Source organism: Anopheles maculipalpis, chromosome 3RL (assembly GCF_943734695.1).
Source record: "Anopheles maculipalpis chromosome 3RL, idAnoMacuDA_375_x, whole genome shotgun sequence".
Taxonomy (NCBI): Eukaryota; Metazoa; Arthropoda; class Insecta; order Diptera; family Culicidae; genus Anopheles; species Anopheles maculipalpis.
The window spans coordinates 64,683,264-64,709,349 of record NC_064872.1 but is presented as its reverse complement, the minus strand read 5'-3'; the positions used below and the strand labels follow the sequence as shown (position 1 = coordinate 64,709,349).

Genomic DNA, 26,086 nt, shown 5'->3' with positions numbered 1-26,086 from the left:
TCAACATCCGTTGGTAATAAAAAAAGAAAACCAAATAAATAACCTTACCCAAAGTCACTTTGTAATAAAAAAAGACTAAGTGTTCCAGACGCTGTAATTATGGGTTATCTATAAATTAACTAATTCCTCAGAGGTACTAAATGCTTGTTTTTCAATACTGGCCGTAGCAGACATCATAAAGCAAGCAATCAGGTAAAGAAAATAAACAACATTTTAAAGTTCTAGAGGACCACAAAAAATCATTTGATTACAAATAAAATTAAATAAAACAAATCAAAGAGTACCTTTTAAATACCTGTTTTCAGCAGGCATAAGAAAAAAACCGACTATGTAACGCCCAGTCAATGTCCGTTTAACGGTTCGTATATTTTCGCACGGGTTCACGCGAACCTGCGATGAAAAAAACCCGAGAATTATTGATGGAAGGAATAAAACCACACAAAAAACAGTCTGCTGCACCGCATTCAGCTGGAAGAGATTAATTTTCCTTCGCTGCATAAAAATATGCGAATGGCAAATGAATGCTTAATGCAATTCCACTGCAAACCGTGGCCGTACGGTGGGATGGCACTGGCCGTTGATGGGTTTGGAAATAAAGTGCACACTCTGAAGATGACACCCGCGCAGCGCAGCATGCTGGTGGAACAGAATTGATACACATGACACACACACACAAACACACTCATCATTCGACTGGTAGCGATGAATGTTGGAAACTCGTTTCACAGGTTGTTCATAGTTTTCCTTTGCTTAAAACCATCCTTCCATTCGCCATTCCAGGACGGGTTGGGACAGTTTTTCCGTACAACTCTTCAAATGAGGTTAAATCACTCACGGGTCTCGTATACTCGGTGGCGTGGTTTTGGACGGAGGTTGTGGTTTATTCCTCGACACTGGGGAACGAGAAATGGGAGGTGAGATGATTGGCAATTGGAAAGGTCCTTGAGCTTAATTTATGCGACGGTGTGGTGTGAAAATAGTTTTTACTTTGATGTGTTTTTTATTTGCTTTTTCCTCCGTCCTATCTTATCTCCTTATAGTTCATGGTCATGTGACAATGACACTCACAAACACGTGCATCTCGAGTGATGCAAAATGTCAATGAAACATGTCAAGATCGGAAAATGCTTATGCCTTTAAACCTTTGAAATGTTAAAGGGCGTTTGAAGAGCGTAGTGATGATGTTGAGGGAAAGAGGTGAGTTAATGACATAGAAGTTTTATACATAAAATAGTTATTAAAATGGTACAATGACAGCTTATTCGGAAATGTGTTTCAACAACGAAAAATATCACAAAACATATTATCCCGAACGTATTTTACATCAATCGTTAAATATTCTTTATATTAAAGAACGTAAGGGTAACACCCGTGCGCGTGACGCACCCGAGCCAACCCCGAACCGAACTTCGTTTTTTTCGTAACTTAGCAACAGCGAGCAAACGAGCGCAGAAAGCGAAGAAAGTAAAAAGAAAGAAGAAAAAAGGGGCGTTGGAGCACTAGATTACTCGAAAATTAGAAGATTTTCAAAATTATATCTTTAATGCTCATACGGGAAGGATGTGCTGCTCTATTGCTGCAAGTTTTACGATTGGTTTTAGGTGAATTATGAATTTAGAATGCAACAAATTCGAAAATTTCTCCACTATAGCATTATTATAACAAATCACTATTTTTTTTAATTCAACCAAAGGAATAGATCAGGGAGGAAGCTATATAGAGAGGATGCACGAAGACGAGCGCGGAAAGAAGATAAGGAAATGGAGAAGCCAAACAGATTAGAAAAATAATTAAAACAATAATCATTCTCCCCAACAGAAGATATTCTTCATGCAATCGCAATGGCGAAAGTGAAGGGATCGGGTTGGCGTGTTCCACGAAAAGATGCGCCGCTATAAGACGCATCCAATGGTACACCGGACGCCAGGATCGGACCAAAACTGAGCGAGTTATCGCCGATTTTCGCCGATTTTCCGCAATAACTGGGCGAGGTGTGGAGAGTTTGGGTTGAGGTGTTCCACGAAAAGATGCGCCGCTCCAAGACGCATCCACTGGTATGCCGGACGCCAGGATCGGACTAAAACTGAGCGAGGAATCGACGATTTTCCTCGGGAATGCTGCTGGCGGAATTTTCCGGCAGTTTTTAGAAAATCCTTATTAGTTCCCTTAAATATTGGAAAACACGTTGTAGGAGACTGTTAAAACGATATATAAAGAAAGAAACAAAATTGAGGATGATTATCATAAAATTTGGGAGACAGTCTTAAATTGAGCGCAAAAATATTTGCCATGACGGAAAGAAAATAATTTTCTGACCACTTTTTTAAATTTCCATTTGCTAACTCTTCGCCTGGTATGCTCTCCTGTTACTCCTGGTCGAATTTTGCCGCATGAAAATCCGACCTTTTTTGACACAAAAATCCGACCAGAATCGACTGGTAGTAACAGGAGAGCATGAATTCGTGAAGGTAGCTCGGGCTGGCCAAAAAATTCCAAAATCAGTTTTAATTTTTGAAATCCAACCAAAAGTTGGGTTGGCAATTTTAAGTTTGGAATTCATCTTTAAATTTTGCATCGGGATTTTAAAACTGACTTTGCATTTTAAAACTGATTTAGGAATTTTTTGGTCGACCCGAGCTACCTCCTCGAAATCATGCTCTCCTGTTACTACCAGCCGCTTCTGGTCGGATTTTTGTGCCTAAAAAGGTCGGATTTTCATGCGGCAAAATTCGACCAGGAGTAACAGGAGAGCATACCAGGCGAAGAGTTAGCAAATGGAAATTTAAAAAAGTGGTCAGAAAATTATTTTCTTTCCGTCATGGCAAATATTTTTGCGCTCAATTTAAGACTGTCTCCCAAATTTTATGATAATCATCCTCAATTTTGTTTCTTTCTTTATATATCGTTTTAACAGTCTCCTACAACGTGTTTTCCAATATTTAAGGGAACTAATAAGGATTTTCTAAAAACTGCCGGAAAATTCCGCCAGCAGCATTCCCGAGGAAAATCGTCGATTCCTCTCTCAGTTTTAGTCCGATCCTGGCGTCCGGCATACCAGTGGATGCGTCTTGAAGCGGCGCATCTTTTTGTTTAACACCCCAACCCGATCCCTCCACCCTCCGCCCAGTTATTGCGGAAAACAACAGCATTCCCGTGGAAAATCGGCAATAACTCGCTCGGTTTTGGTCCGATCTTGGCGTCCGGCATACGATTCGATGCGTATTGGAGCGGCGCATCTTTTTGCTGAACAACCCAACCCGATCCATCCATCCCCGGCCTAGTTATTGCGGAAAATCGGCGAAAATCGGCGATAACTCGCTCAGTTTTGGTCCGATCTTGGCGTCCGGCATACCATGCTGGCGTCTGACATGCCGATGGTCACGCATCTTTTTGCTCGTCACTTAATTTTGCTCCCACCACCCCTAGCTCAGTTATTCCACGAAAAGAGGCTTTCCACTAAGCTCGTCGTAAATCAACGATAACGCGCTCATCTTCAACCCGATCAGGACGTGTGGTATACTGTTGGATGCGTCTTGGAGCGGTACCCCTCTTTCTACAACAACTTTACTCAATTCCTCCTTCATCAGGACAGCAGAGCATACCAGGCGATGAGGAAGTGCGAACCAATAATTGCTCCAAGGGACATGTAGGAGGGTATGTGATATGAATTTCTGCGATTATTCTCAAAACGCCAGAAAGCGGAGGGATTGGAGGGTAGACGCGATTGTATCAAGGTGACATAAGTATTGAGTAAGCGATAACAGATTGAATTTTTTTGCACAAGCAAATGAAGAAGAAATACCGCAACAATTTATTACCACGAATCGGGACCCTTTTTTGAGAAAACCTCCTGGGCAGAAACTACCGAGGCTTCACTACGTATTAGCACGTTTCAGACCATTTATCAGGCCAGGACGAAGAAATTATTTAAAATCCCATTGCAGCCAACAAGAAATGTTGGCACCTATTACGCCTGAATCAAACGTACGAAAATTATTGATAAAATGTTTTCGTAGTAGAAGAAGCGTTAAAAATGTCGAAAATATTCAAAATATATTGCTACAAGCCTGATGGTTGAGAGTACAAAGTGACTATCTACAAGAGTATTGCTGAGTTTTTGAAATCATTTTGAGTATTTTGATTCGATTTCAAATTGGCTTCAGTTTTGCTAGCAGTAACTTTGCTAGTTGCGCAAAATTAGTCAATACACTTGCAAAAGGTTTGATTCATTTTGGAAATGATACATTTAACAGTTAAAAATGGCGTCATAAAACGTAATAGTGAATGTAACACAAAACCGAAAAATATATTTTATTTCATACCATCAACGTAACTCTCTACCTACGTTGAGGGCCATTTGAGATGCATCAAACATGATACAAAAAATCAGATTCGTATGCCAGTTTTTGTGTGTCTATTGTGTGGAAAAAACAAAAAAACATTCTATGCACCATACGCTAACGGAGCAAAAACGATCAAACATTTATACCAATTTCTAGTGCACTCTTTGCACCATTTTCTCACCATTCCAGTGCCGGTGCAGTTTACTTTCAATCAGGAAAACCAAACCAGCGGAAAAGGGAAATCGACCATCGATCTCTTTCACCCTCTGCATCGTCGGTGCACTGCATCATTGCACCGCCATAAATGCATTAATGAAATTCATTTTCTCACATCCTGCACACACACACATACCACGCGAAAGAGTTTTGCAGCGTCGGCTGATGGTGTGTAACAATTTCCTGAGCCTGTTAGCAAAATAAAAGAAAACTCCCTTGGCTCGGGTACTCGGTTCGGTCGATGGTGAACTTTTCACCAGAGCATTCCACCCCTTTTTTGCAAAGTTTCCAATCATTCCCGCCTGGAAGCTGCACGGGTGCGACTGTATGTGTGTGTGTGTGGGTTTGTTACTGAAAATAGAGCCCATCCGTTTGCCATGATTCAACCAAACACGTCCCACCGATGTAGGAAGACCCCGAAGGACTATCCCGGTATTGGTCGGGGAGGAAATAACAAACGAATCATAAAATAAGACCGAACCAAACAAACCAGGAAGTAATGTGCCGGAAAAGCGGGTGGGCCCACATCCAGTGCTGCCGAAGCGGGATGGATGGTGTAAAATAACTTTGGCAACAATTTCATTCTCGCTAGTGGCCTTGCGTAGTCAGTTTCACCAAAAACACTCACACACACCGTCCTCGCTAAACACATAGGTGGAGAACGAACGAAGGAATACAGCAAAAGCTATCGCAATGGCCCGACAGCTCAGGCGTTGTATTAAAAAGTTTTGCCCGCGCCCGAAAACGGCAACCGATCCGGGGGAGTTTTGCGTTTTGCTCTGTCCGCTTTTTTGGTGCCCAATTTACAGCGGAAGTGAATATTAAAGTTATCGCTTTCGCTTCACGCGCACCGAAGCAACGAGTTTGGTGGCTGGTGGTGCGATGTCATTTTCTGTTTCGAATCGTATCTTTTTCACGATTCGAAAGCCAACCCGTGCTGGAGCTGAAGTGTCCCGAAACAAAGTTTAATGCACGGACGGCACCCATTAGGGAACCGAATTAAGTTTGTGGCGTAGTTGGTGAAGCATTTTGATCGGTATCGGCCGATCCAGCAACAGCCAAGGGTGAATGTGTTTATCACATGCGTTGTCCAAAAATTGCGAAGTAAAACCGGGAGCTTTTCCATTTCCCTCACCACCCAAAACGGGAGCAAAAACTCCCATTACTGAATGGTGGAAAAAGTTTTTTTTCCCCATCTCAAATTTGTGCACATTTCAAGTGAATACAAATTTGGATGAGAAGCAAAGTTAAACCAAACGCACTTATTTGTAGCAAATGTCAAGTTTCCTACTAAGGCGTGTTGGATTCGAGCCGAATGCTCGGCCGGTGTCGAAACAGACAGTTCATAAATAAAAGTTCTTTTTCCTGCTCCGTTTTCCACTTTTTCCAGGCGCCGGAAATCAAAAGCGAAACAGAGCGGATCCAATTCAATGGACAGGCAAGCGTGCGGTGTGTACGAGTGGATGTGCAAATTGGAAGAAAAGTAATGGGAAAAAAACGATTTGCTCTTACAGCATTAATCTGCTTCGATCATGATCTAATGCAATGATCCCGTAAATATCGCTTGAATTGTGGTAAGCTTGGTGGTCAATATATTTTGTTGTACTATTTAAACATTTGTAATTTAACAACCAATTTAGATCATCATTTAATTTATTTATCGACTACATTAGCTGGAAGCTACTTGCTAAATCTATCATAAAAAACAAGAATAGAAGTAGAAGGAAAACGGAGGAGTGCAATATCGCGATTCATTTTTGTCGGCTGCCGGGTCTGCTTAACGGGTCCAGTGTCACGATGAATCTCACATACCCCCTTTACCCCCTTTACGGTGAATCCCACATACCCCCATACCCCAGACTACCTTTCCGAGCTGGAGACCTTTTGAAGGTTCCCTCCACGTTAAAAAAAGGTAACTCCTCGTCTTCACGAGGTAGCTTTTCGCCTTTACGATCTAGCTTCTAACGCTCACGTGGTACCATTTCGCAATCTTAGAGCTCGCACAGGGTAGCTCTTCGTCCTGACGAAGTAGCTCTTTACACTCTTCCAGCTCTTTGTCTGCACGAGGTAGCTCTTCGCCATCTTGGAGCTCTTCGCATTCACAAGATAGCTCTTCGTAGTTTTCGAGCTCTTTCTAGGGTGGCAATTCGCCTTCAAAGGGTAGCTCTTTGTCTTCACCAGGAAGCTTCGATCTCTAGCTCTTCAAACTCTTCAAAGTCTTTATCTTCGGTGAGCGCTGATCTAACGGGAGGCCTCACCCCTCTCACATGTTAATGAACAGCTGCTATCTTCTCTTTAAAAAGAGCTACTTTAAAAAACACTGATTGTAATGTCGCTTAAAAACAAATTCAATTTCCTTCCTTAAAACAAAATACTTCTATAAATAACGTTGATGCCATCTGTTGGAAACTTTATAAGCTTCCCAACGCCTTGTCAGTTAGGAGGCGCGAAAAAGAAAAGGAGAGATAAGAAGGACCAGAAAAGGGCAGGACCCGGGATCAGTTAGGGAACGATCGAGTCAGTCGAAAACTAATCACGAGCGGATAAAGATCGGAAAAACCGGAATCGGAATAAAGATCGGATCGGATATATGATCGCGCGCGCTTATATTAATAAGCGCGCGCGATCAGCGGACTAATTTTTTGGCTTTTTTTTTGTATCTCTAAGAGCCTAGTAATAAAGGAAAAGCTCAGCTATACTGAAAAGACAAAAGAAGCCTCTCGTTTTCTAACATCAACTGTAAAGATAAGGACAAGCAACAAATAAGTCGCTTTTTTTGCTAAATATTTATTAGACACATGTCAACCCGGAATTATGTCTACTATCGCATCGTGCCAGTTTAATCTTATGGCATCCAAAAATATTGCAAAAATTCGCACCAAATCACGATGAAATATAAAATCATCCGTTCACAAACAAGCAAGAAACAATGTTCGGTTGCCAAGTTTCGCACACCGGTCCATAAGCAGTCTAATACAAATACTCCCAACGCTGCGAAACCAAACATACCGGTCCCAGGTTCCGTGTATGTAGGTTTTTCCTGTTTTGTTGCTGTTATATGTTTATTCTTACCCAATGCCTATCCCGTCTCCCTTTTTTTTTCTCCTTCTCTTTTCGAAGGACTGGTTTTCCCCCCTTCTTCTTCTACTTTGTGTGTGCTTTTAGGTGACGGAAGTGGAAGGAAATTAAATTTCTTCCGCATGACCGACTTTTCTCGCCATTCTTACCGAGCCGCCCTATGACATGCGACTGTATGTTACCACCTTCCACCCTTACCCAATTTAATGCAATCCATTATACACTCCGGTGTCATTGCAAGGGAGAAAACACACACACACACACACACGACTCTGCTGAGCACATGTGAACGGGAAAATTGTATATTTATTTCCACCTCACCCTTCCACTCGTTCTCGTTGTGAATTTTTCTTCGAGCCGTTTGGTTTTTTTTTCTCTCCGATGCTTTACGGTAAGCTTTCCAAGCTGTGGAAAACATTGCTTCACGATATAAAACAACCTCAAGCAAACTCCTTTTCTAACATTCACACACACACGGTTACAAACACACTTAAGTGAGCACAACGTGCCAGGTTTTTCGGCGGAGGCCGTGTTTTTTATTCTGTGTGTGCCGACTTTCACCATGCAAGCGCTCGGCACACGGCATACCAAAAGATCCTTGGTCCTTGCATCTACTACCTTCTTTGAGTCTCCACTGGACTTCCTTCCCCCCCCCCCCCCCCCCCTTTTACGTCATCAATCTTTTGCCCCGGCTCCCGGACACGGGCAAAACGAACATATGTTATTGCACTGCTCATATTTCACAAAGTGTCCGATAATGATGCATTGCAGTAGTCCCAAGGCAATTTCTTCGAAAGCGTTCGGGCGGGCGCGGGCTAGGTTTTGTGGAGCGCATGCACACGGCAACACGGTGGTAGCACTCTTTGCACGATACACCAAGGCAAGTGCTTAGTGTTCTAGGGAATGTGAAGGTTTGCTTCAAACACAAAACCCGGCACTGGTTCCGATGCCACCGGTCCAAGACTCCGGGCTGTTTTGCACAGTGGTGATATTTGGCACAGACCAAGAATTTGGTAAGATCAATTTTTCAATAATGCTAATTCGAATTTATTGATGAGATACGGGTATGTTTCTTGCACAGAAAGGGTTGAAAAGAGAAAGCTTTTACGGGTGGAAAAACAAACACGCAATTGCATAATTTTAGGCGTAACTTGTATGTATTTTTCATAGGATACAGTTTTGTGCTTTATAACTTTAAACACAGTTTTTACTCAAAATAATGAATTATTGTACTTGTATGATTTTGAAGCAGATATACAAATTTTTCACATCTTGTTCCCTTTAATCTCCCACAGTGCGTAAGCTTTATCCGTACGGTGCTTGTAGTTAGCATGAAAGTGGAATTTATGAATGTGCTTTTTTCCAATTCTTTCTCCTTCCCATACCCATCAGAAAACGAAGGCAGGTGGAAAGCACTCAGTACGATTCCTATTTTCCTAATCGACCAAAGCATTGGAGCAGCTATTTTCGCACTCACGTCCACACCCATTTACCTCCCGAACTGCCACCAAGCGTGTCAACCGTTATGGAAATGTGGCAAAGCTTTTGCCCCGTTTTTTCACCGTGCTTCGCTACTCGCAGTTGCATTCCGTGGTTGACCGAAGCGCGATCCTTGCACTGACGTCCCGCAGGAAGATCGATGCCACAAGCAAACACTATTTTCTTATGCTACACCCAAAAACCATTGCCCCGACAGACTGCTAGCTTTCGCCCACCCGGCAAAAAAAGGCGAATATTCCAACTTACCTTTCAGCACGTGCACGTAAACACTCGATTGGCGCGCGTTGGCCGGAGCGCAGGTGTAGTTGCCACCGTGCCGAGCCGTCGCATTCCGCACCGTGAGAATGCTGGAGGTGAGCTTATTGTTCGACACAGACACACCATCCTCCTGATCGTAGTTCACCATCCGATCCTCGTGATACCTGTAAGGGAATGAAGAATGGCTCCATCAGAGGGTGAAATAGCAGGGGTGAAAAAAACAACAGCAAACAGGCAAAATGTCACGGTATGCCAGTCGTGTCCTCTCTTAGTAACCACCGTCATCGCCGTCATCGTCATCGAGCTAGCGGGACTTGTCGACGTTGTCAGCGCTCGAGCTATTTGTTTATATCCAACTTTCTTCTTTTTTTTTTGTTCTTACACCTGTTTGAGACGTTATTTTTTTTCATTTTTGGCGTTATCCCTCGTTCAGCTTCGCTCAGCATAATAAATGAAGTGGAAGAGATTGAAATTTGATACGCGCTCATAAATCGTCCCGCCAGCACATGCTGGTGCTGACAAAACACCGGCACACACAAACACATATCGCAAACCAGGTATGGGGACCGTCTTGCCAACCAAGGTGAAACCGGAATGAGAACGAGACGGTCGATTTAGGTCGTCCGGAGTCAAGCCGATTGTGAAGAAAGTAAACCAACGCGTTTCCTGCCCTGTGATTTTTTGCTCTTATTTACCGGTGAGTTACTCTTTTTTTTGTTTTTTGAGGTTTAAAGAGGCGAACGTTTAAATGGCGAAAATTGCTCCATCAGGAGTAGGGATCCCTTTAATCCCAATGAACGAAAAAAAAGCGAGCGATAAAATGTGTTAAATTCCGGTTCATAAAACCGGTGCTTACGTGCAGCAGGTGAGTGTTATAAAGATATTTTTTCCTATTAATATTTTCTTCTCAATAAGGTTTTGGTGGCAGTTTTCTTAAGAAACAGTTGTTGTTGATATAAATTTTACCAATTTGAGATTTTTATGGGGATCATGACAGAAACTTTCCACTTGTTTTATTCATAATTCGAAACAGTTTGTTAACTATTTGATCCTTTTGAGATTTTTATAGCATAATATTGGTTCAATAAATAATAAATTATAGTATGAGAAGAGGAAAGGCATTTTTTAAAAACGTATTTAACATCTGATCGTTTATATTTTTAAAACCAAACCTTAGACTGGACCATTTTACACTTCGGCTGCAAAGATTTAGACTTAGACAATATGTCACAGAATGAGTTGGCTGATATCATTCGCATGACGTTCCTAGGCATAGTTCATGTTTCTGATGACTCCTTTGATAACCTTGTCAAAAAGGAAAAAATAAACAAATGAAAATTTTTTTTTTGTTACCTGATGTTTTTACAACCACACTCAAACCACATTTTATATGGAAAAAATATTTCAATTATTTAGTGGCAAAAATGCTTCCTTAAAGGAAATTTGTCAGAGAGAATAATGCTTCCTTGAATTATTTTAATCATTAATTTAGCATGGTTAATTTGGCAAGGCGTAGACATGGCTAGTTCGCCAATCTCGGTCTCGGAAAGGAAACTTGGTCTAGGGCTGCAGACCTCTATTCTGCATGCGATCTCCGACATGTCAGACTCCAATTGATCCAGCCAACGGGCTCGCTGTGCCGAACGGGTCGCTGACGAGCACCTTCTTGGTGTGGCATGAGTCCGGACGGGTCTCAGCTAGCTCGTGGTTCATTCTCCTTCGTCACATGTTCTGCTCGCACACGTTACCAAGGATAGTCCTTAGCACCCGCCGTTCCTCCGGCTTCCTGCTTCCTCCGTCAGCATAGTCTCGTACCCGTAGAGGGCTACCGGAAGTACATTTCATGTGTCTTTCGAGTCTTCTGGATCACAGGAGTTTGTGGAGTCCGTAGTAGGCAAGATTCCCCTGAACAATGCGCCTTCGGATTTCACTGCTTACGTTGTTGTCCGAAGTTACTATCGTACCAAGGTAGCAGAGCACCTCTACCACCTCGAGATCGTTGCCTTCAACTGATACTCTGCTTCCGAATCGGACTCTATCACGGTCAGAGCCTCCGACAAGCAGGTATTTTGTCTCCGTCGCATTGATGCTCTATCCAATTCTATTGTCCTCCGCCGCAGTTGTCCATCCGATGATGTCGATGTCATCCGCATAGCCAAGGAATCGGAGAGATCGGATGATATAGTTAAACCTGCCAATGTTATGCAGAAGGCAAGAAGCCACCTGATTTCACATTATCAGGTTATCTGCAATGCTGTGTAGATCTTGACGCAAGCTGGCGTATTTTGGGCAGCATTATCATAAAGGGCAATTAGAGCACAACCCTGACGAGCGACAAACTTGACGAAACACGACCATGTGTTCGTTTTGCTGAGACTCTTTCGAAGTAACATTCGAGATGAGAGTAGGGGCTCTCATTTCTAGTGCAAATATCATAAAGATGTGTGCATTAGTTGTAATAAACCTCTTCCTAGTACAAATCGGTAATTATCCGAAACTTCCGCGACTGAACAAGGGTAAGGAAGACTTTGTGTTTCTACATGTAGTTGAAAGGGGTTTTCTGTTTAACAGTTCTAGACTCGGATAAGCACATCATTGCTACCATGAAAGATACGATACGTCAGATTTTATTAGACGGATGATTGGTTATTGGATGTTTATGTATAATATTCGCTACTGTTGCCAAAGTTCTATATGCTATAGCTTCGCAGTTAAGAAACTTCTTAGATATTTCCAATCTCATCGATCACTTGTACCAGTGAAGGAGCTTTAAAACAAGTTTTAAGTTTCAACTGTTTCTCAAACCCTATTAACATAGACAACAATTAAAGGTAATAGTAATCCAACAGATGTCTTAGACAGCGCAGTAACACGAAAAGCATTTTCATCTTTGGCGTCAATTCCACAAGTTTTAAAGATATATCCCAGAACGTGATCGTAAAATTACGAAATGGCCGCATTACTGATGCTTCTTCTTTTTTTGCTCTAAATCCTCTAAAGATCTTCGTCTGCCATTTTTGCCCCTCTTTGATGTTGTGTTACCCTTAGCTAGAAAGTCAGTCCTGCATTTTGGGAAGCTTTAAAAACGGGATTCGATAGCCGGTTCTACTGTGGGAATCGCCACAAGCGGTTTTGAAGGCATTTTTATAAGTAATATATTTACAGAAATCATATACCAGCTTTCATGCCACTAACAGTATGCAAAAATCCCCTCCAACTTCAACTTTAAACCAATTTAAACAATAACAGCATCATGATTTTGACCCAATTCCTATAAAAACTTTAACTGCGCTGCTTCGAATAGCGTCTCTTGGTTTAAATCGTTCTATTATACCACAGCGGATATGTTTCCAATACTACAAATATCTTCTCAACACGAATCTATTGATCCACCAGGAATGTGCCCAATGAAATCGTCCTTCCTCTGACTCTCCCTTCCCCTACCACACCACAACTTCCACCACTTAATCAGATTCAAATTCTTTACCCGTCCCCGCTTGAATCAAATCATGAGCTGGCATGTGATCGTACGATTGCTGTTTGCATTCCATGTCGCTTACAATAACTCTGACCAACGTGCCCTCCCGTTCCCAATAAAAAGTAGCAAACATTGCAAAAGAATCTGCTCTGGAGCGGAATAGCAGCGAGCGAGGCGACCACAACAAAGCACGGACCGCTTCTCCGCCGGAGAAGAAGGTTCTCAATTTTACGATTACGACGCATTCCATCACGCCAATGTGTCCCGGAGTGAAAGGTGCTTCTGCCTCGATGCTCAATAGAAAGAAAACATCTCGCCACACACCCTCGCGTCACACACCTTGGCCACCGGTGTTTCTGATCTCGCGGGAATCATAGACCAGCACAAAATTGGAACCGTTTCATCTTTTCTACCCGCGTCAGTAAAAAAAAAAAAGGAGGACACACAACCATTGGGGACTCGATTTCACCATAAATCGTACCTACATTTTCTTCCCTTTGTGTGGATCGAAATTTGCGCCGAGAGGTACTTCCGGCACTGAGAATCACGCTACCGATGACGATGATGACGACGACGACGGTGGCGGTGGGTTTGCTGCCACTTGACGGATATTTATTTATTTCGTTTCATCGCCCTCGGAACGAACGATCCCCGGGCTGGAAGAAGCTGTTGTATTCATTTCTGCACCGCGATGTGCACCGATATTTTTCTTTGCCGTCATAAATCTTTCATAACCGATCAACCGAAACTATGCGCCCCGCCAAATACTTACCAAAAGACGTAAAGCGGACTTTCGGTGGCACGTTTCAGTTTGCATTCCAGTCGCAGCGTCGATCCTTCGTCTATATGCAAATCGGGCGCTTCGAGAATTTCTGCGACCGCCTCTGCATGGAAAATAGAGGGAGGGAAAGAGGGAATGGAGAAGTAGAAGCAAATATGCAGTTAACGGTGCTGTGCATGGGATTTTGGGTTGTTTTTCATAGTTTGGAGTCTCGTTTGTATCGAAAAGCACACAGAATGACAGATACAAATCGAGCCTCATTGATGTGTGGAGCTATGTGTAAACGCTTGATAAAAATTACTGAACGTCATTTTGAAAAGGGGAAAAAAACAAAAACGAAATTTAAGTCAGAAATCAGCACTGGTTCTTCTGTCTTTCAAATTGAACTGACCAAAACAGAAAACCCAAGAAAAAAAATAATTCTCCTATTTGCTTTACGACCCGTCCTGAATACCCGTATCCACGTTTCCCAGGTGACTAATAATTCATCACAAATTTCCATATAAATTACATTTTCTTTGCACCGTCAGGTACGCAAACCAAATCGATTAAGAAATTTCAAGCACATCTCCTACGCCAAAAACGAAAGAAAAAACCATCCCCCGTCGATTGTTCACCCCACCGAAAAGGTAGATGGAAAATAATGCGGACATTGGAGAAGAAAAAAAAACGAGCTTCGAACACTACGAACTTACCGACGATCCTAAGCTCGATGAATATCGACTGGGGTGGATGGGTGGATATTTGGCACTCGTACAGTCCTTCGTCCTCCTTGCGGGCGTTCTTTATCCGCAGCGCCCAGTTGCCGAGGTGGCGCGTATGCTCGACCAGGAACCGATCGTCGCTGCTGTACGTCGAAAGGCCGACCGTCAGCAGCTGGTAGTCTTTCCGCCGGAACCAGGACACCTGCGAAGGGAAGTGAGTGGGGAGAGAAAGAAAGGGAAAAATGCCACATGGATGGAACGAAGATCAAGTACAGGGTGGTTTGGGCGTTTCGAAACGGTGCTCTACCATAATGTCCGCATGCAGAGAAGCAACTAAAAACCAGTACAAACACACACATATACAAAAAAAAAGAAGACTAATGAAAGTACTCTTGACCATTTGGCACGAAGTGGCCCGACAACGAAGTGAGTGTGCAATTTAATTTGAAACAATATTCCCGTACAACTCCATGGGCCAATTGCGAGGCGACAGCCTTACCGGTCCGACTAAACAGACACCAAAAGGGGTGCCTGTCTGTTGTTGTCGTTGAAACCGATGGCTCTTGACCGTACTTGTCGAATTTTACAAGCCTTGTCGACCACCTCAACCCGGCTCATAACCCGGCCTCGATGTACTTTAACCCGCAAACCTTCGGCACGGTTTGTCGAAGGGCTGTGCGCAATAAGACTGTGCGAAGTATTTTCTCCCCCTTTTTGTTTGGCACAGGCTCGAGGAACAGTCGACGAGTACGCTGCGGAGAATATTCACCAACCAGGCACAGTACGGCACCCAGTACGGTGTCGGATAAAATTTCAATTAGCAATAAATTCCTAAATTTTCACTTGTTGTAATTGCTCGGCAGATGGTTTTCGGTGCTACGCCGCCACCAGCGTGAAGCACTGCAATGGATAAGCTAGTGCCTGGCTCACCTGTTTAGTGACAGGCTCGTACACAGAGCGCTGGCAGGGTGGAAAACTTTGGTAACGGTAAAATTCATCTGCTATCGATTTAACCTTGCCGCATTACAGGAGCATTGGAAAGTTGTGCACGGCGCAGGGAGCACAGAAGCAGAACGTAGGCAGACATGCTGTAGCAATTTCAATTTACAACGAGCTTCTTTGTACGGGGAAAAAGTTTCATTCTGAGTAAGCATTTTTTTTTACGTTGGGCCTTTTTTCTCCCCCCCCCCCCCCCCCCTGATGTTGGTTCATTCTTTCTTTTGCTCGTTGTTGATTGATGAAAGCTTGGAAAAAATTGGGCCTAAAGTCAAGTTTTCCTGTACAGATTTTTTACTTTTCTTTTGCTACTGATAGCAGCAATATTGTGCTCGTTCTTTTGTGACTTTTCTTTCGACAGGTTCAATGTAGAGGTTTTTGTAAAGTAATTTTGTTGTATGGCTTTTAATTGTTAAAAAAGTTGACGGTAGCTTTTTAAACAATTAGTTGATAAAAACTACTGAGAGTAATTTAGATTAGATCTCACAAAATAATGAATTTAAAATTTCAATTCTTTTAATAAACTTCTTTAAAGGTGCTTATGCTATTAGGTTTTGAAATTCGAGAAGCTAACCCTTAAGTATCCTCATTAAACAACAAGCCATTCCTATGCCAAAGAACATTACTATTTTAGGCGTTGCTACCACATTAAGGAAGGATTTTTTTGTATCGTTTATTTGTCTGAAAAACGAAGCTCAGGAGTTAAAATTAATTTTCCATTGAATTTCCAACTCATGCTATTTTTGCACCGAAAATCTGTCAACTACAACCAATGAAAAATGGCCATGATTGAAATGCAGCACAGCGTAAAAATCGTCGTTGACCTAAAAAGCTATCACTATCACTACACCGGTTGTCTTCGACATGTCGTAAAAGTCGGATGCTCGTCCACATTCAATGGGTAAAAGCTATTTAGCTGCCTGTATCGGAAGCAGGTTGTTTTCGACTTCCTCGATCGAACCGGGCAGTAAGATTTCTTTTGCTTTTCGATACTTTTTTGCGAACTTTTTTTTTTCTGTGCTGTCGCTGTTGTGCCCATTCGGTGGGGCTGTATTGAATGGGCAAAATCAATCTGTTCGATGGCTATCATTGCAAACAACGTGCACAAGCAGCTGCACAAACGTAAACGTGCGGGCAATAATGTCCAGGAACTTTATGTTGTGCCAGTGTCTCTTTCCTTCGATTTTACTGGCACGGGACTGCTAACTGATACAAAACAGTATTGGGAGAATTTTGCCGAGACCTGCTCCCGTTTCGCAACAAGGAACGAGTCACAAATAGCATCGTCATTTCTGGGCGCTGTGCAGCACAATACCTGGACATTCTGGTCGCCGTTTTATTCGACTCTTGAAGCGATTATAGCTTCTTTGGCGAGGGCTTCAAAAATAGATGCTTCACTGCAGATGGAAGAGTTGAATGTGAAGTGGGGAGCGATTGCAATCGTTGACATGTGCCAGTCATTCATTTTTTTTTTAAATTTCTTTGTGCACAATTACTTTTCTGCCAAGTGGAGATGGTACAGAATAAATCGCTTTGTAAGGTAATGCCTGTTATGTCTTGTTTTGTTTACTTTCAATTGGAATTTAGTTGAAATTGCACTCATGGTTTCTTTTGAAAGAATATTTTGATTATTCGATAGCTAGCTAAAGGAAAAAGGGTGTTGTCTTTTTCTGAGAATTGTTAAGCAAGCAGATGTATTTTGCTCGCTTCGTATCAATATTAGTCTTTACACAACACAATCAATTGTTCTTAATTAAAGCACAATAAAAATTAAGAAAAAGCTCAAAAAGTGAAGAAAAACCAAAAATTAAGTCAAGAAACAAAAACTGAAGAGTTAATTACAAATGAACAAAAAACCAACAGAAGCAAACCAAAGCGTCCGACTAACAAAATACTTACTTACAGTGGCTGGTGTTGTCATGGTGACGCTGCAGGGCAGCACCGCTAGGCCTCCTCGTTGACTAATTACTCTAGTATTATTCTTAGTTATAAATTGACTTTGTAAAGGACCTAATGAGTTTCTGTGCACTGCCTTCGCCTCGTTGGAGTCTGCAAAGAGAAAGGGGGGGAAATGATAAGATAAGAAAAAAACCACATGCTGCTTAACCACACACAATGTGACACGCGTAGAGCGAGGAAAGGAAGCAGGAAAAGCTGTCAGGATGGGGAGAAGAGATGGCTAACAAAAAACAACGCCCCACAATAATGAAGAAAGGTACGTAAGAACCGCATCCTCCTCTGAGCGATATGAGGTGACATTAGCATCATCGGTTAGAACCGTCCTCCACGCGAAGATTAATGAGTCTTGGCGACAGATCGCTTTCTGAATTGGATTAAAGCCCGGGCTGATTATTATCATCCAGGGCAATAAAACACTTCCTTAACCGCAAGCTCCCGCCTTTGGCCCTCCCTTCTAGCCTCACCAAGTCAAGCCGGTGTGGGCGAGGGAAAGAAAATGCAAATATCATGTCGTAATGAAGTTTAAATTTGCCTCTTTGCCTAATCTCCTCCGCCCAGTATTCTGGCTTTGGTTGTTTGACATACCGCGTGGGAAAATCGAGAGGCTGTAGAAAGTCGCATGTGAAGGTGGGTAAATAACTTTCCTACACCGTTTCCAACCTCACAGCACAACAAGCTTGTTTTCGTTCGCGCATTATGATGTCGGACAAACACACAGTCCGCCAAGTATGTTTTTTTTTCTTCATTAAAATGGCTTCTGAATTGGCACATTTCTGATGGTGGTGCTCGTCACGCTTGTCGGGTTCTGTTGTACTGCATAAGTATAATTAGAGTGCACCAACACGACTTTTCGTTTTTCGTTCGGCTGTGGAAGGTGTGAGCGAGAGAGAAAAAGAGGACAAGACAAGTTTTCACAATTTCCAGCAAGAGTTACTTTTCTAATTAGTGTGCAGGATGGATTGTGCGTATAAATAAGTCTTGTTTTCTTAAGAAATGTGCTGCATGGTGAAAGTAAGAGGGGAAATTTTGTGTTTTGATAACATGCTCGTAAGAGCATGATAATCGAAGGAATGATGTTTGATATTGAATACATTTCCTATAACATGATTATTCAATTACTATTTTTAAAATTATTTAAAGTACGAACATCAAAAACAACACATAAAATTAAAAAATAAAAGATTTTCGTAATTAACGTAATAAATTCACTTTAATAGGGTTTTATATATTTTTTTCCTTTTTATGCTACATAATTTTCAATTCAATCTTCAACTTTTTCTTAAGATCTCCTGGACTTCTTGTTACCCGTAGCTGGAAGTTCCTTCTTCCTTACGAAGAAGCGGTCTGTATAAAATTTAATACCCGTGCGGGTCGTGCAAAATAAATATAATTTTCTATTTACCTATATCGTTATGCCAGTAATAGGACCTGGCCGTTCTCCATGAATTAGAAAAAATTATTACACCAAAGTGTATAAAAACATATAATAATCAACTTCACTCTACTTAAAATCACATTGTCAAGCAACCACAGTTTAAGCTAATTTCTCTCTTCAATCGAAACTACAAATTTAGCACGCATCGCTGATAAGCAGTGTAAGCATTTTGTCCTACCCTCCCCGCCCAAAAACCAATACAACTGTACCGGACAAACATTACGTACACGCCGGCAGTGAGTGAAAAACAATCGCAAATGTTCATGCAATCAGTAGCAGGTCCTCATCACCGCAACGATCATGCCATCATCAGCATCAGCCAGAATCATCGTTCGCCCCAACTCGTCCTTGCTGGCGTGTGATTGCATTAACATTTATTACAGCTTTCCGGTAGCATCGCCAGCAAAATTTCCGTCCCATTAGGAACGCATCAATGCCAACAGCCTCCGCACGACGGTGGCCGGAAGTAAACTGACTAATGACAGACCACCGAATGGTAATGTTGTTACTGTGTACCATCGAGACTGCTTCGGGTCGGGCCGGTCGGTAATCAAACCTCACAAGACACAGCTAATTACATAGCTTATTATTGCTTGCTTTCTACCACCGGTCGCTGCTACTGCCACACTATGCTGTTGCTGCCGAGGGTGTGATAACAGGAAGACAGTTTCTTGAAGCTTTCACACTGTACATCACCACGAAGCTTCCGCTCGGTTAGGGTCGGTGCTCGTCATACTTGGAGTGCGATTGCCATAATTAGTGGGGGGTCCGGTTGGAGTGGTTGTGGTAATTTCGTATTTTGTGTTTATTTAATTCAATTCCCTTTTTGATGAACAGCACAAAGAAGTACGGTGCAAAGATGTGTGCCTAAGTGAAAAGACAAGGAAGTGCTTTTCGCTGGATGATAGCACAATGTGAATGTAGCTGCCATACGCTTATCTTCCTACGAGTGTGCCATTGATGTGCGTTGATTGAGTGCTGGCAGGCTCAAACCAGGAGCGGATTCCAATGAATTGATTTCAATTTCCGAACACTATGAAGGATTTGTGAATTGGCGTAGAACGAATGCAGAACCAGTGTAGTGGCTAGAGTAAGCCAATCAAATCTCTTCTAGATTCATCCAGCCAGCACGCCCAGTCAAGGATGTCGATGATGGAATGCTTGAAAACGGCAGCTTAATTGCACAATCTTCCACAGCGCGACCGGACAGGTTGAGCGACGGAAGCATGGAATGCATCGTTACATGCATCAGTGAAAGCGAATGCAAAAGCACATCAAACCCATCGCCGTTTGTGGGGGAAGACATGCTTCTTTAAGCGGAGTAGCAGCTTTCGGGACGAGCTGAGCAATCACTTGTTTCAACAAAAGATCCAGCACCGACTGGTGGTTCTAGTGGAAAATGAGCAAATGCACGGTGGCAAATATTAATGCAAGCGAGGGAAGAGCTCATTGTGGACGTTATAAGGACGTTGCGGACTGGCTCTTCTTCTGGCGAAGGTCTTATGCAATGTACGCTTCCTTGAGATTTAAGTGTGCTTTCTACCTTGACTGCTGCACACTGATTGAAACTTAATGAATATGTTAGTCAAACACAACTGTTATGATGAATTTACCGCTTCAATAGATGGTGTACGGATGTTTTGGTTGGGGTAGTATTTAATTAAAACCCATTGCCACTTCGACCGCGAAGAACAGATTACTATGCACTCAATGAATCACAGTCCAAATAACTTAGCTCTTGATTTAATACACTTATGATGAGAAGTGATTGCGCCTAAAAGAATGCAACGCTTTTTCCAAGATTCTAATTCCTCTTGGCATATCAATATCTGAAAATATCTTATTAAAAAAGCAAGTATGCTTACGTTTAGTATGCGCCTCTCACTCAATTATCTATCTCAACAATTTTAACCATCTGTAATTATTAATATTATAGGCCAACAATCACACGGCAGGACCGGAATTCAAGTATCATCCGAATTATTCCCCCGTAATGAGGACTGACTCAATTATTCCCCACCGGGGCGGCCCGATGGTGTATGCGACAGCGTCGCCGGTCTTCAAAAGGCGGGACCGGTGTTCAAATCCCATCCGGACCGTCTCCCCGTGCGTCCAACTACGTGGTATCTAGTGGCAGTCTAGTAAGCCATTTTGATGGCCGGCATGACCTTAGAGGTCGTTAAGCCAAGAAGAAGAATAAGGATTGACTGTACAACTAAGTGGTATCGGCAGCAAGTCTAGTACGTCATTTGACGGTCGTCGTAACCAAGAAATTCATTAAGCCAAAAAGCAGAATAAACTAGTAATTTTCATTGAGATTTAAGCTTAGATTAGAGCACAAGTTGAAGAAGAAATTAGTTATTTTATTGCTTAGCAGATTCGAAGATTGTCTAAATTTAGGCGTGATAATTGATATCTAGAATGCACTATAAGTAAGTTTGAGTTCGATATTACTGTAACACTTTGTGGTCTAATCTAACCCCAAACACTTCCTAAAGATTATGAAACTAAAATCAATTTGCGAGAATCCGATACACACACTAGTCAGCGGTGTGGTTTACTCTGTAATACTAACATTTATCTAAGGCCAGACCTTAATCGATCGTCTAATTATTCGGTCAATCAAACGTAAATCAGCAAACTGAACTGACGAATCGGAAGCATACCTTACCAGCCCATCCATACATCGCATCGATCATACTGCTGCCGACTGTACCCATCTGTTTCGCAACAACTGCGACCGGATACACTTATTACTTCCTACCTTTCTAACTGTCACGTCAATCTATTTGTCATCCCTCTTTTCGGAACACCATTAACTTTTTCCAGCAATCCCGCTCGCTTCTCCCTCTTCCCATCGCACACTGCCCCACGGCAGTCACATCATAACGATCAAAAGGAGCGAAAGCACATTTTCACCCTTACTCAGAACCTATTTGTCATGTTCTTCGGGCTCACACGTTCGTGTAATGTATGCAACAATGGTAATTGATTCATTGTTTTCCTGTCACCATAAATTATACCACACGCTGTCAACCCGACACTGGCTGGTGGCTTTGTGTTCCAAAGTCGGTGGCAAGGGCCGCTGGGTGCATTTCTCCAAAGTCTGCTGCTAGAATTTATTCCCCCATTGTGCGTTGGCTGCTGAAGGAACTTCTTCTTGGCTACCTCATTACCTGGCTGCCTGGTGAAGAATGTGAAAATCGTACGTCAGAAAGGCTTGAAGGTAAGGCACATATAAATTTGCCAGTTACACACGAGACGATTGTTTCTCCACCAGTGTATGATTGATACGAAACATGGTTCCATTTTATTACTCATTCAAACACGTACACACTCTCACACGGACGCCAGGTGAAGGTGTCCGTTCGGAACACCTGCTCTAGCAGTAGGACTTGTCTGGAAGAAACTGCTTGCTCTTTTTGCAGGCCAACTTCTCGCCGCCGACTACCTTTGAGAGTGAGTGTAATAAATTATGCAGAGCTTGATGTCATCCGGGTCGTTCAGAGCGTTGCTTTTCACCTCAAAGTGAATCTGAGTGAACCTGGAGAATGAAAATTCATGTTCTCAGCATGGAGGAATGGCTTAAGTTTAACATTTGCCCTGAAACCCTCCAAGCTACACTTAAGTGAGCAGCAAACACCTCCATTCTCAACTGTGTCTTATCATCCCCACTGGTACGTTATCATTTTGCTCACCGACTCCTGGAAGGTTACCCTGATGTTGGAACCATTTTTTTTTTGTCTGTGTCTCTCTATCTCTCACGCCACGCAAACGAAACAGCAGTGACCGCACTCACACATACACACCTGCGTGGCCTTGGCAAAAAAAAAATACCGGAGGCTACACGGTTACTCTAAATTGTTGATTTGGGAGCCATTCTGGAGTGAAATTAAGAAATTCGCTTTTAATGAAGCACTCTCCAGAGGATGATGGTGGTCCCGGTTTACAAGCACGGACAAGTGGGTTGACGTCTTGACCGTTGGATTGCACCACACTTCTTTGCACACTTCTTCCAACACTCCTTGCATTTTAGAATAACATCACAAACAGCAAGATAGCAATGAAGCCAGGAACCGAACCTTACGACAAAAAAAAAAAAACGATACTAACGGTAAGGTTGTTTTTTTCATTCTCAAAGAACCGTTTCCACCGGCTGTTCGGGTTGTCCTTCCAAGTGCTACCGAAAGTGCGACATTTTGTTTCTGCATAATGCAGTACCCCATAAAGAGCCGTATCAAGCGAGCGGTGTAAAAGTTTTTAATTAATGGTACGAGTTGTAAGAAAAATCACAAATTTTAATTAGATGATAAGGTTGCTCCGTTCCGAAACGAATGCGGAGTGGTTGTAAGTGCGTTTCACTCGTTTCGCATTCGGACAATTCTATTTTCAGCGAAGGGAAATTTTGAAAACACTCTTTCAACAGTTGACACCTGCTATCAGGACTGGTTCATTGGAAAGCTAGCGGGTGTCGGTAGATTGGAAAGCAGTGACACTTTTCTGTGAGATGAAATGAACAGAAAGTTTTTAAATAAATTTACGTGACAATTAAATTTTTACTCGAACTGGGTTTTTTTTCTAAAACTCTATGAAATCCTGTCTCTTTTCTTTTCCACTTAAATTTACTTAAGTAATTTAAATAAATTCAACTCAAGAGTTAGCTTCATTAGAACTAACCTTTCATTATTGGGAATCAATAAACCTTGTCAGTGACAAGGTGTAAAACAACGATTTGTACAACAAACTGACCTAATGACAATATTAAGTCCTGGACACACACACTAAATGACTAAATATCGACGCATTGGTCAAGTGTGGGTTTCGTGGATAGGGGTTTCTTTTTCATTATTATTTGCTTTCATGACCATATTTTCATCTCATGTTAAACTGAGAATTTCTAGTAGATAAATTTTTAAACATCTTCTCTTCGGCAAACATACGCTCTTCGTCTGCGTGACAGTTTTACAGTTTCCCTAACAAGACGGAAAAATGATACTGATCCTGCCAAAAGCTTTAAAACTCATTCGTTTTTCTCGGCTCTCTGTGCCCGGGAGGTTGCTCGCTATTCATCATTTTATGTCCTCCTCTTATCTCTGGTTCCTTCTAAGAAGAAAAAAAAAGAATACATAAGATGGACATCGTTGAAATCGGGGAACGGTAGATCCCATGTTTTATTCTTCCTTTAAATCTACAAGAATAACTTTGCCTACAACTTTCTTCTTGCTTTTTTATTGCCATCTCGCCGCTTTGCACTTTCTCATCTTTTCTTCTGCGCTAAGGGGAAAAGCAAAACCTGGTGACCTCCTTTAATAACAGAGAATGTATGTTCTTTAGTGATGGTTCTCGGGGGTGGGTGGAGGTGGGTTAAAAAAACCATTTCACAGAAAGGTTTCAGGCTCTGGCCCACGTTGTAAAGGATAATCCTTCCAACCATCGTGACCAACAATGCTGGGACGCGAGAGTGGTTGAGTGAAGATTTATCATGCTTCTCAAACGTGAAAGTCACTTTCACTTGTCCTAAATGCATACACGCACTCACAGACACTAGGAAAAGAAAGGGATGGTCTAATAAATCTTACCACGGGCACGAGAAAGCCAAAGGGATGAAAGCAAGTGAAAGTGAACACAATGACATTTTTTTTTGTTGGTTTCCTGTCCTCCATAAAAAAGGAAGGAAGAAATCCGGTGATCTAGTCTGATGAGTGAGCGAAAGTTAATCATCTCGAATGATGATTGGGTCAAACGAGCAGGAAAATTGATCTCGCATTCATTCATCGCACCGTGGTGTACTGGGCGCCTCCATCATATTTTTCATAATGTGGCTGACTGGGCGCCTCCATCACATTTTTTTTTTTGTTGCTGATATCTTGCAGCAAGGCAAGCGATCTCACAGGGTGGTAACCTCATCATCGTTCGTCATAATTGTAATCGAACCAGAAAGCGAAAGCATGGGTGGAGGAAAACAGCAAAGGCTGGTTGGTGATCAATTTCCCTACTGAAAGCTACCCCGGCCGGTGTACCGAAGGCAGGGATATTGAGCTGGTGAAAAATATGTTCCGGAAGCAGTTCATTGTTGACAATGGAAAAGGAATTGTTGTTGGTTTTTTGGTCGTTTTGTGCCATATTTCTGCCCTAGGATATGACTTTTACCGATTTCTTATTCTTATCATATCCTTGTCCCTTTTTTTACCCTACGAATGTTTGTATGTGTACTTATAGAGAAGCTAAAATTGAATTTGTGGTTTTATGTAGCATGGCCATTTTATGAGGCCATCTCAGCGTCTTTGCATCCCAGCTCAATCCATCGGGCTGATTTTCTTTTTTTTTTTTTTGGGTGAAAAAGAATATTATGTTCCACCTCTACCAACCCGAACAGGGATTCCCTTCATTCATTCTGATCGCAAAATATAACCACAAACCACATAGACTCGGTTTGCGCATCGTCAGATTTTCTTACAAATACACACCACAACAGAGCCGTCGTCGTCATCGTCACACCGCACCATGACACAGAAAATAATGCCCGGACCGGTTGATGTGATTGGAATAAATTTTCATACAAATGTTACTTAATTATTAACGCCTCACAGAGACACCACCTTCACCACCACACTACAGTGCATGCGGTGGACGAGACTCATACGATATCGATTGCGATTTTCCCGTGCTCAGAGTGACGCGTTTGTGCGGAAAAAAATAGCCACCGCGTTGCAAGAAAATAAACGGTGAATGTTTCATGAGCCACACATTTGCTTTGTTTTTCCCTCGCTGCCTGATTCTTTCCTCGAAAGAAGGAATCATCGACGAGCAACTGTACCCGATTTTATCCAACGCAAGAAGAAAGCCATGAAAAGAAACTTTATGGCCGAACGTTTTGTGTGCGGCAAACAAACCCCATTCGCAACACAGCGACCAACAGTGGACGAACTGGTGGGCAATAAATAGTAAACTACATTATCCTTGCTACCATTCGCTGTGTCGAAGGAGAATCCTCGTGAACCACGGCACAAGATGGTGTGAAGTCGTTTCGGTACGGTTTGTAACTGGCCACGAACGTTCATTTTGTTGTCGTTTAGGCGGTTTTGTTTGGGTAGGCAATGGAGAGTAGTATGACCGGAAAATACCGGTCAATGTGCTCAATAAGCGTCGTTGGTCGATTGTTGATGCACAGATGCTCTTTTTCAAGACGACAGTGCAGTGCCCTGCAGTGGTTGCAGTTGTAGAGTTACTGGCTTGTTTCGAGGTAGCTAATAACATGGCCCACTGAGAAAGGACCGTATTATTTAATTAAATTCAGTACACCACAAAGCTTTTTTTTCCAAAACTTAAATTTAACAA

The 26,086-nt window shown here is 42.3% G+C and overlaps 3 protein-coding genes across 3 annotated transcripts in view; 1 reads left to right on the top strand and 2 right to left on the bottom strand.

Moving 5' to 3' along the window:
* The window catches only part of LOC126563321 (multifunctional methyltransferase subunit TRM112-like protein), a 459,819-nt gene that overhangs the window by 278,712 nt on the left and 155,021 nt on the right, over window positions 1-26,086 (top strand). The gene's annotated exons all lie outside the window — the stretch shown is intronic.
* Window positions 1-26,086, bottom strand: part of LOC126561339 (GATOR complex protein Iml1) — a 295,116-nt gene that overhangs the window by 128,076 nt on the left and 140,954 nt on the right. The window lies entirely within an intron of this gene.
* The window catches only part of LOC126560886 (Fc receptor-like protein 5), a 48,465-nt gene that overhangs the window by 8,228 nt on the left and 14,151 nt on the right, over window positions 1-26,086 (bottom strand). The window contains exons 2-5 of the mRNA XM_050216836.1: window positions 17,258-17,403; window positions 14,350-14,560; window positions 13,646-13,757; window positions 9,384-9,559 (exon numbers count right to left, since the gene is read on the bottom strand). Coding sequence (XP_050072793.1) covers window positions 9,384-9,559; window positions 13,646-13,757; window positions 14,350-14,560; window positions 17,258-17,403 — 645 coding nt within the window. The remainder of the gene's footprint in view (window positions 1-9,383; window positions 9,560-13,645; window positions 13,758-14,349; window positions 14,561-17,257; window positions 17,404-26,086) is intronic.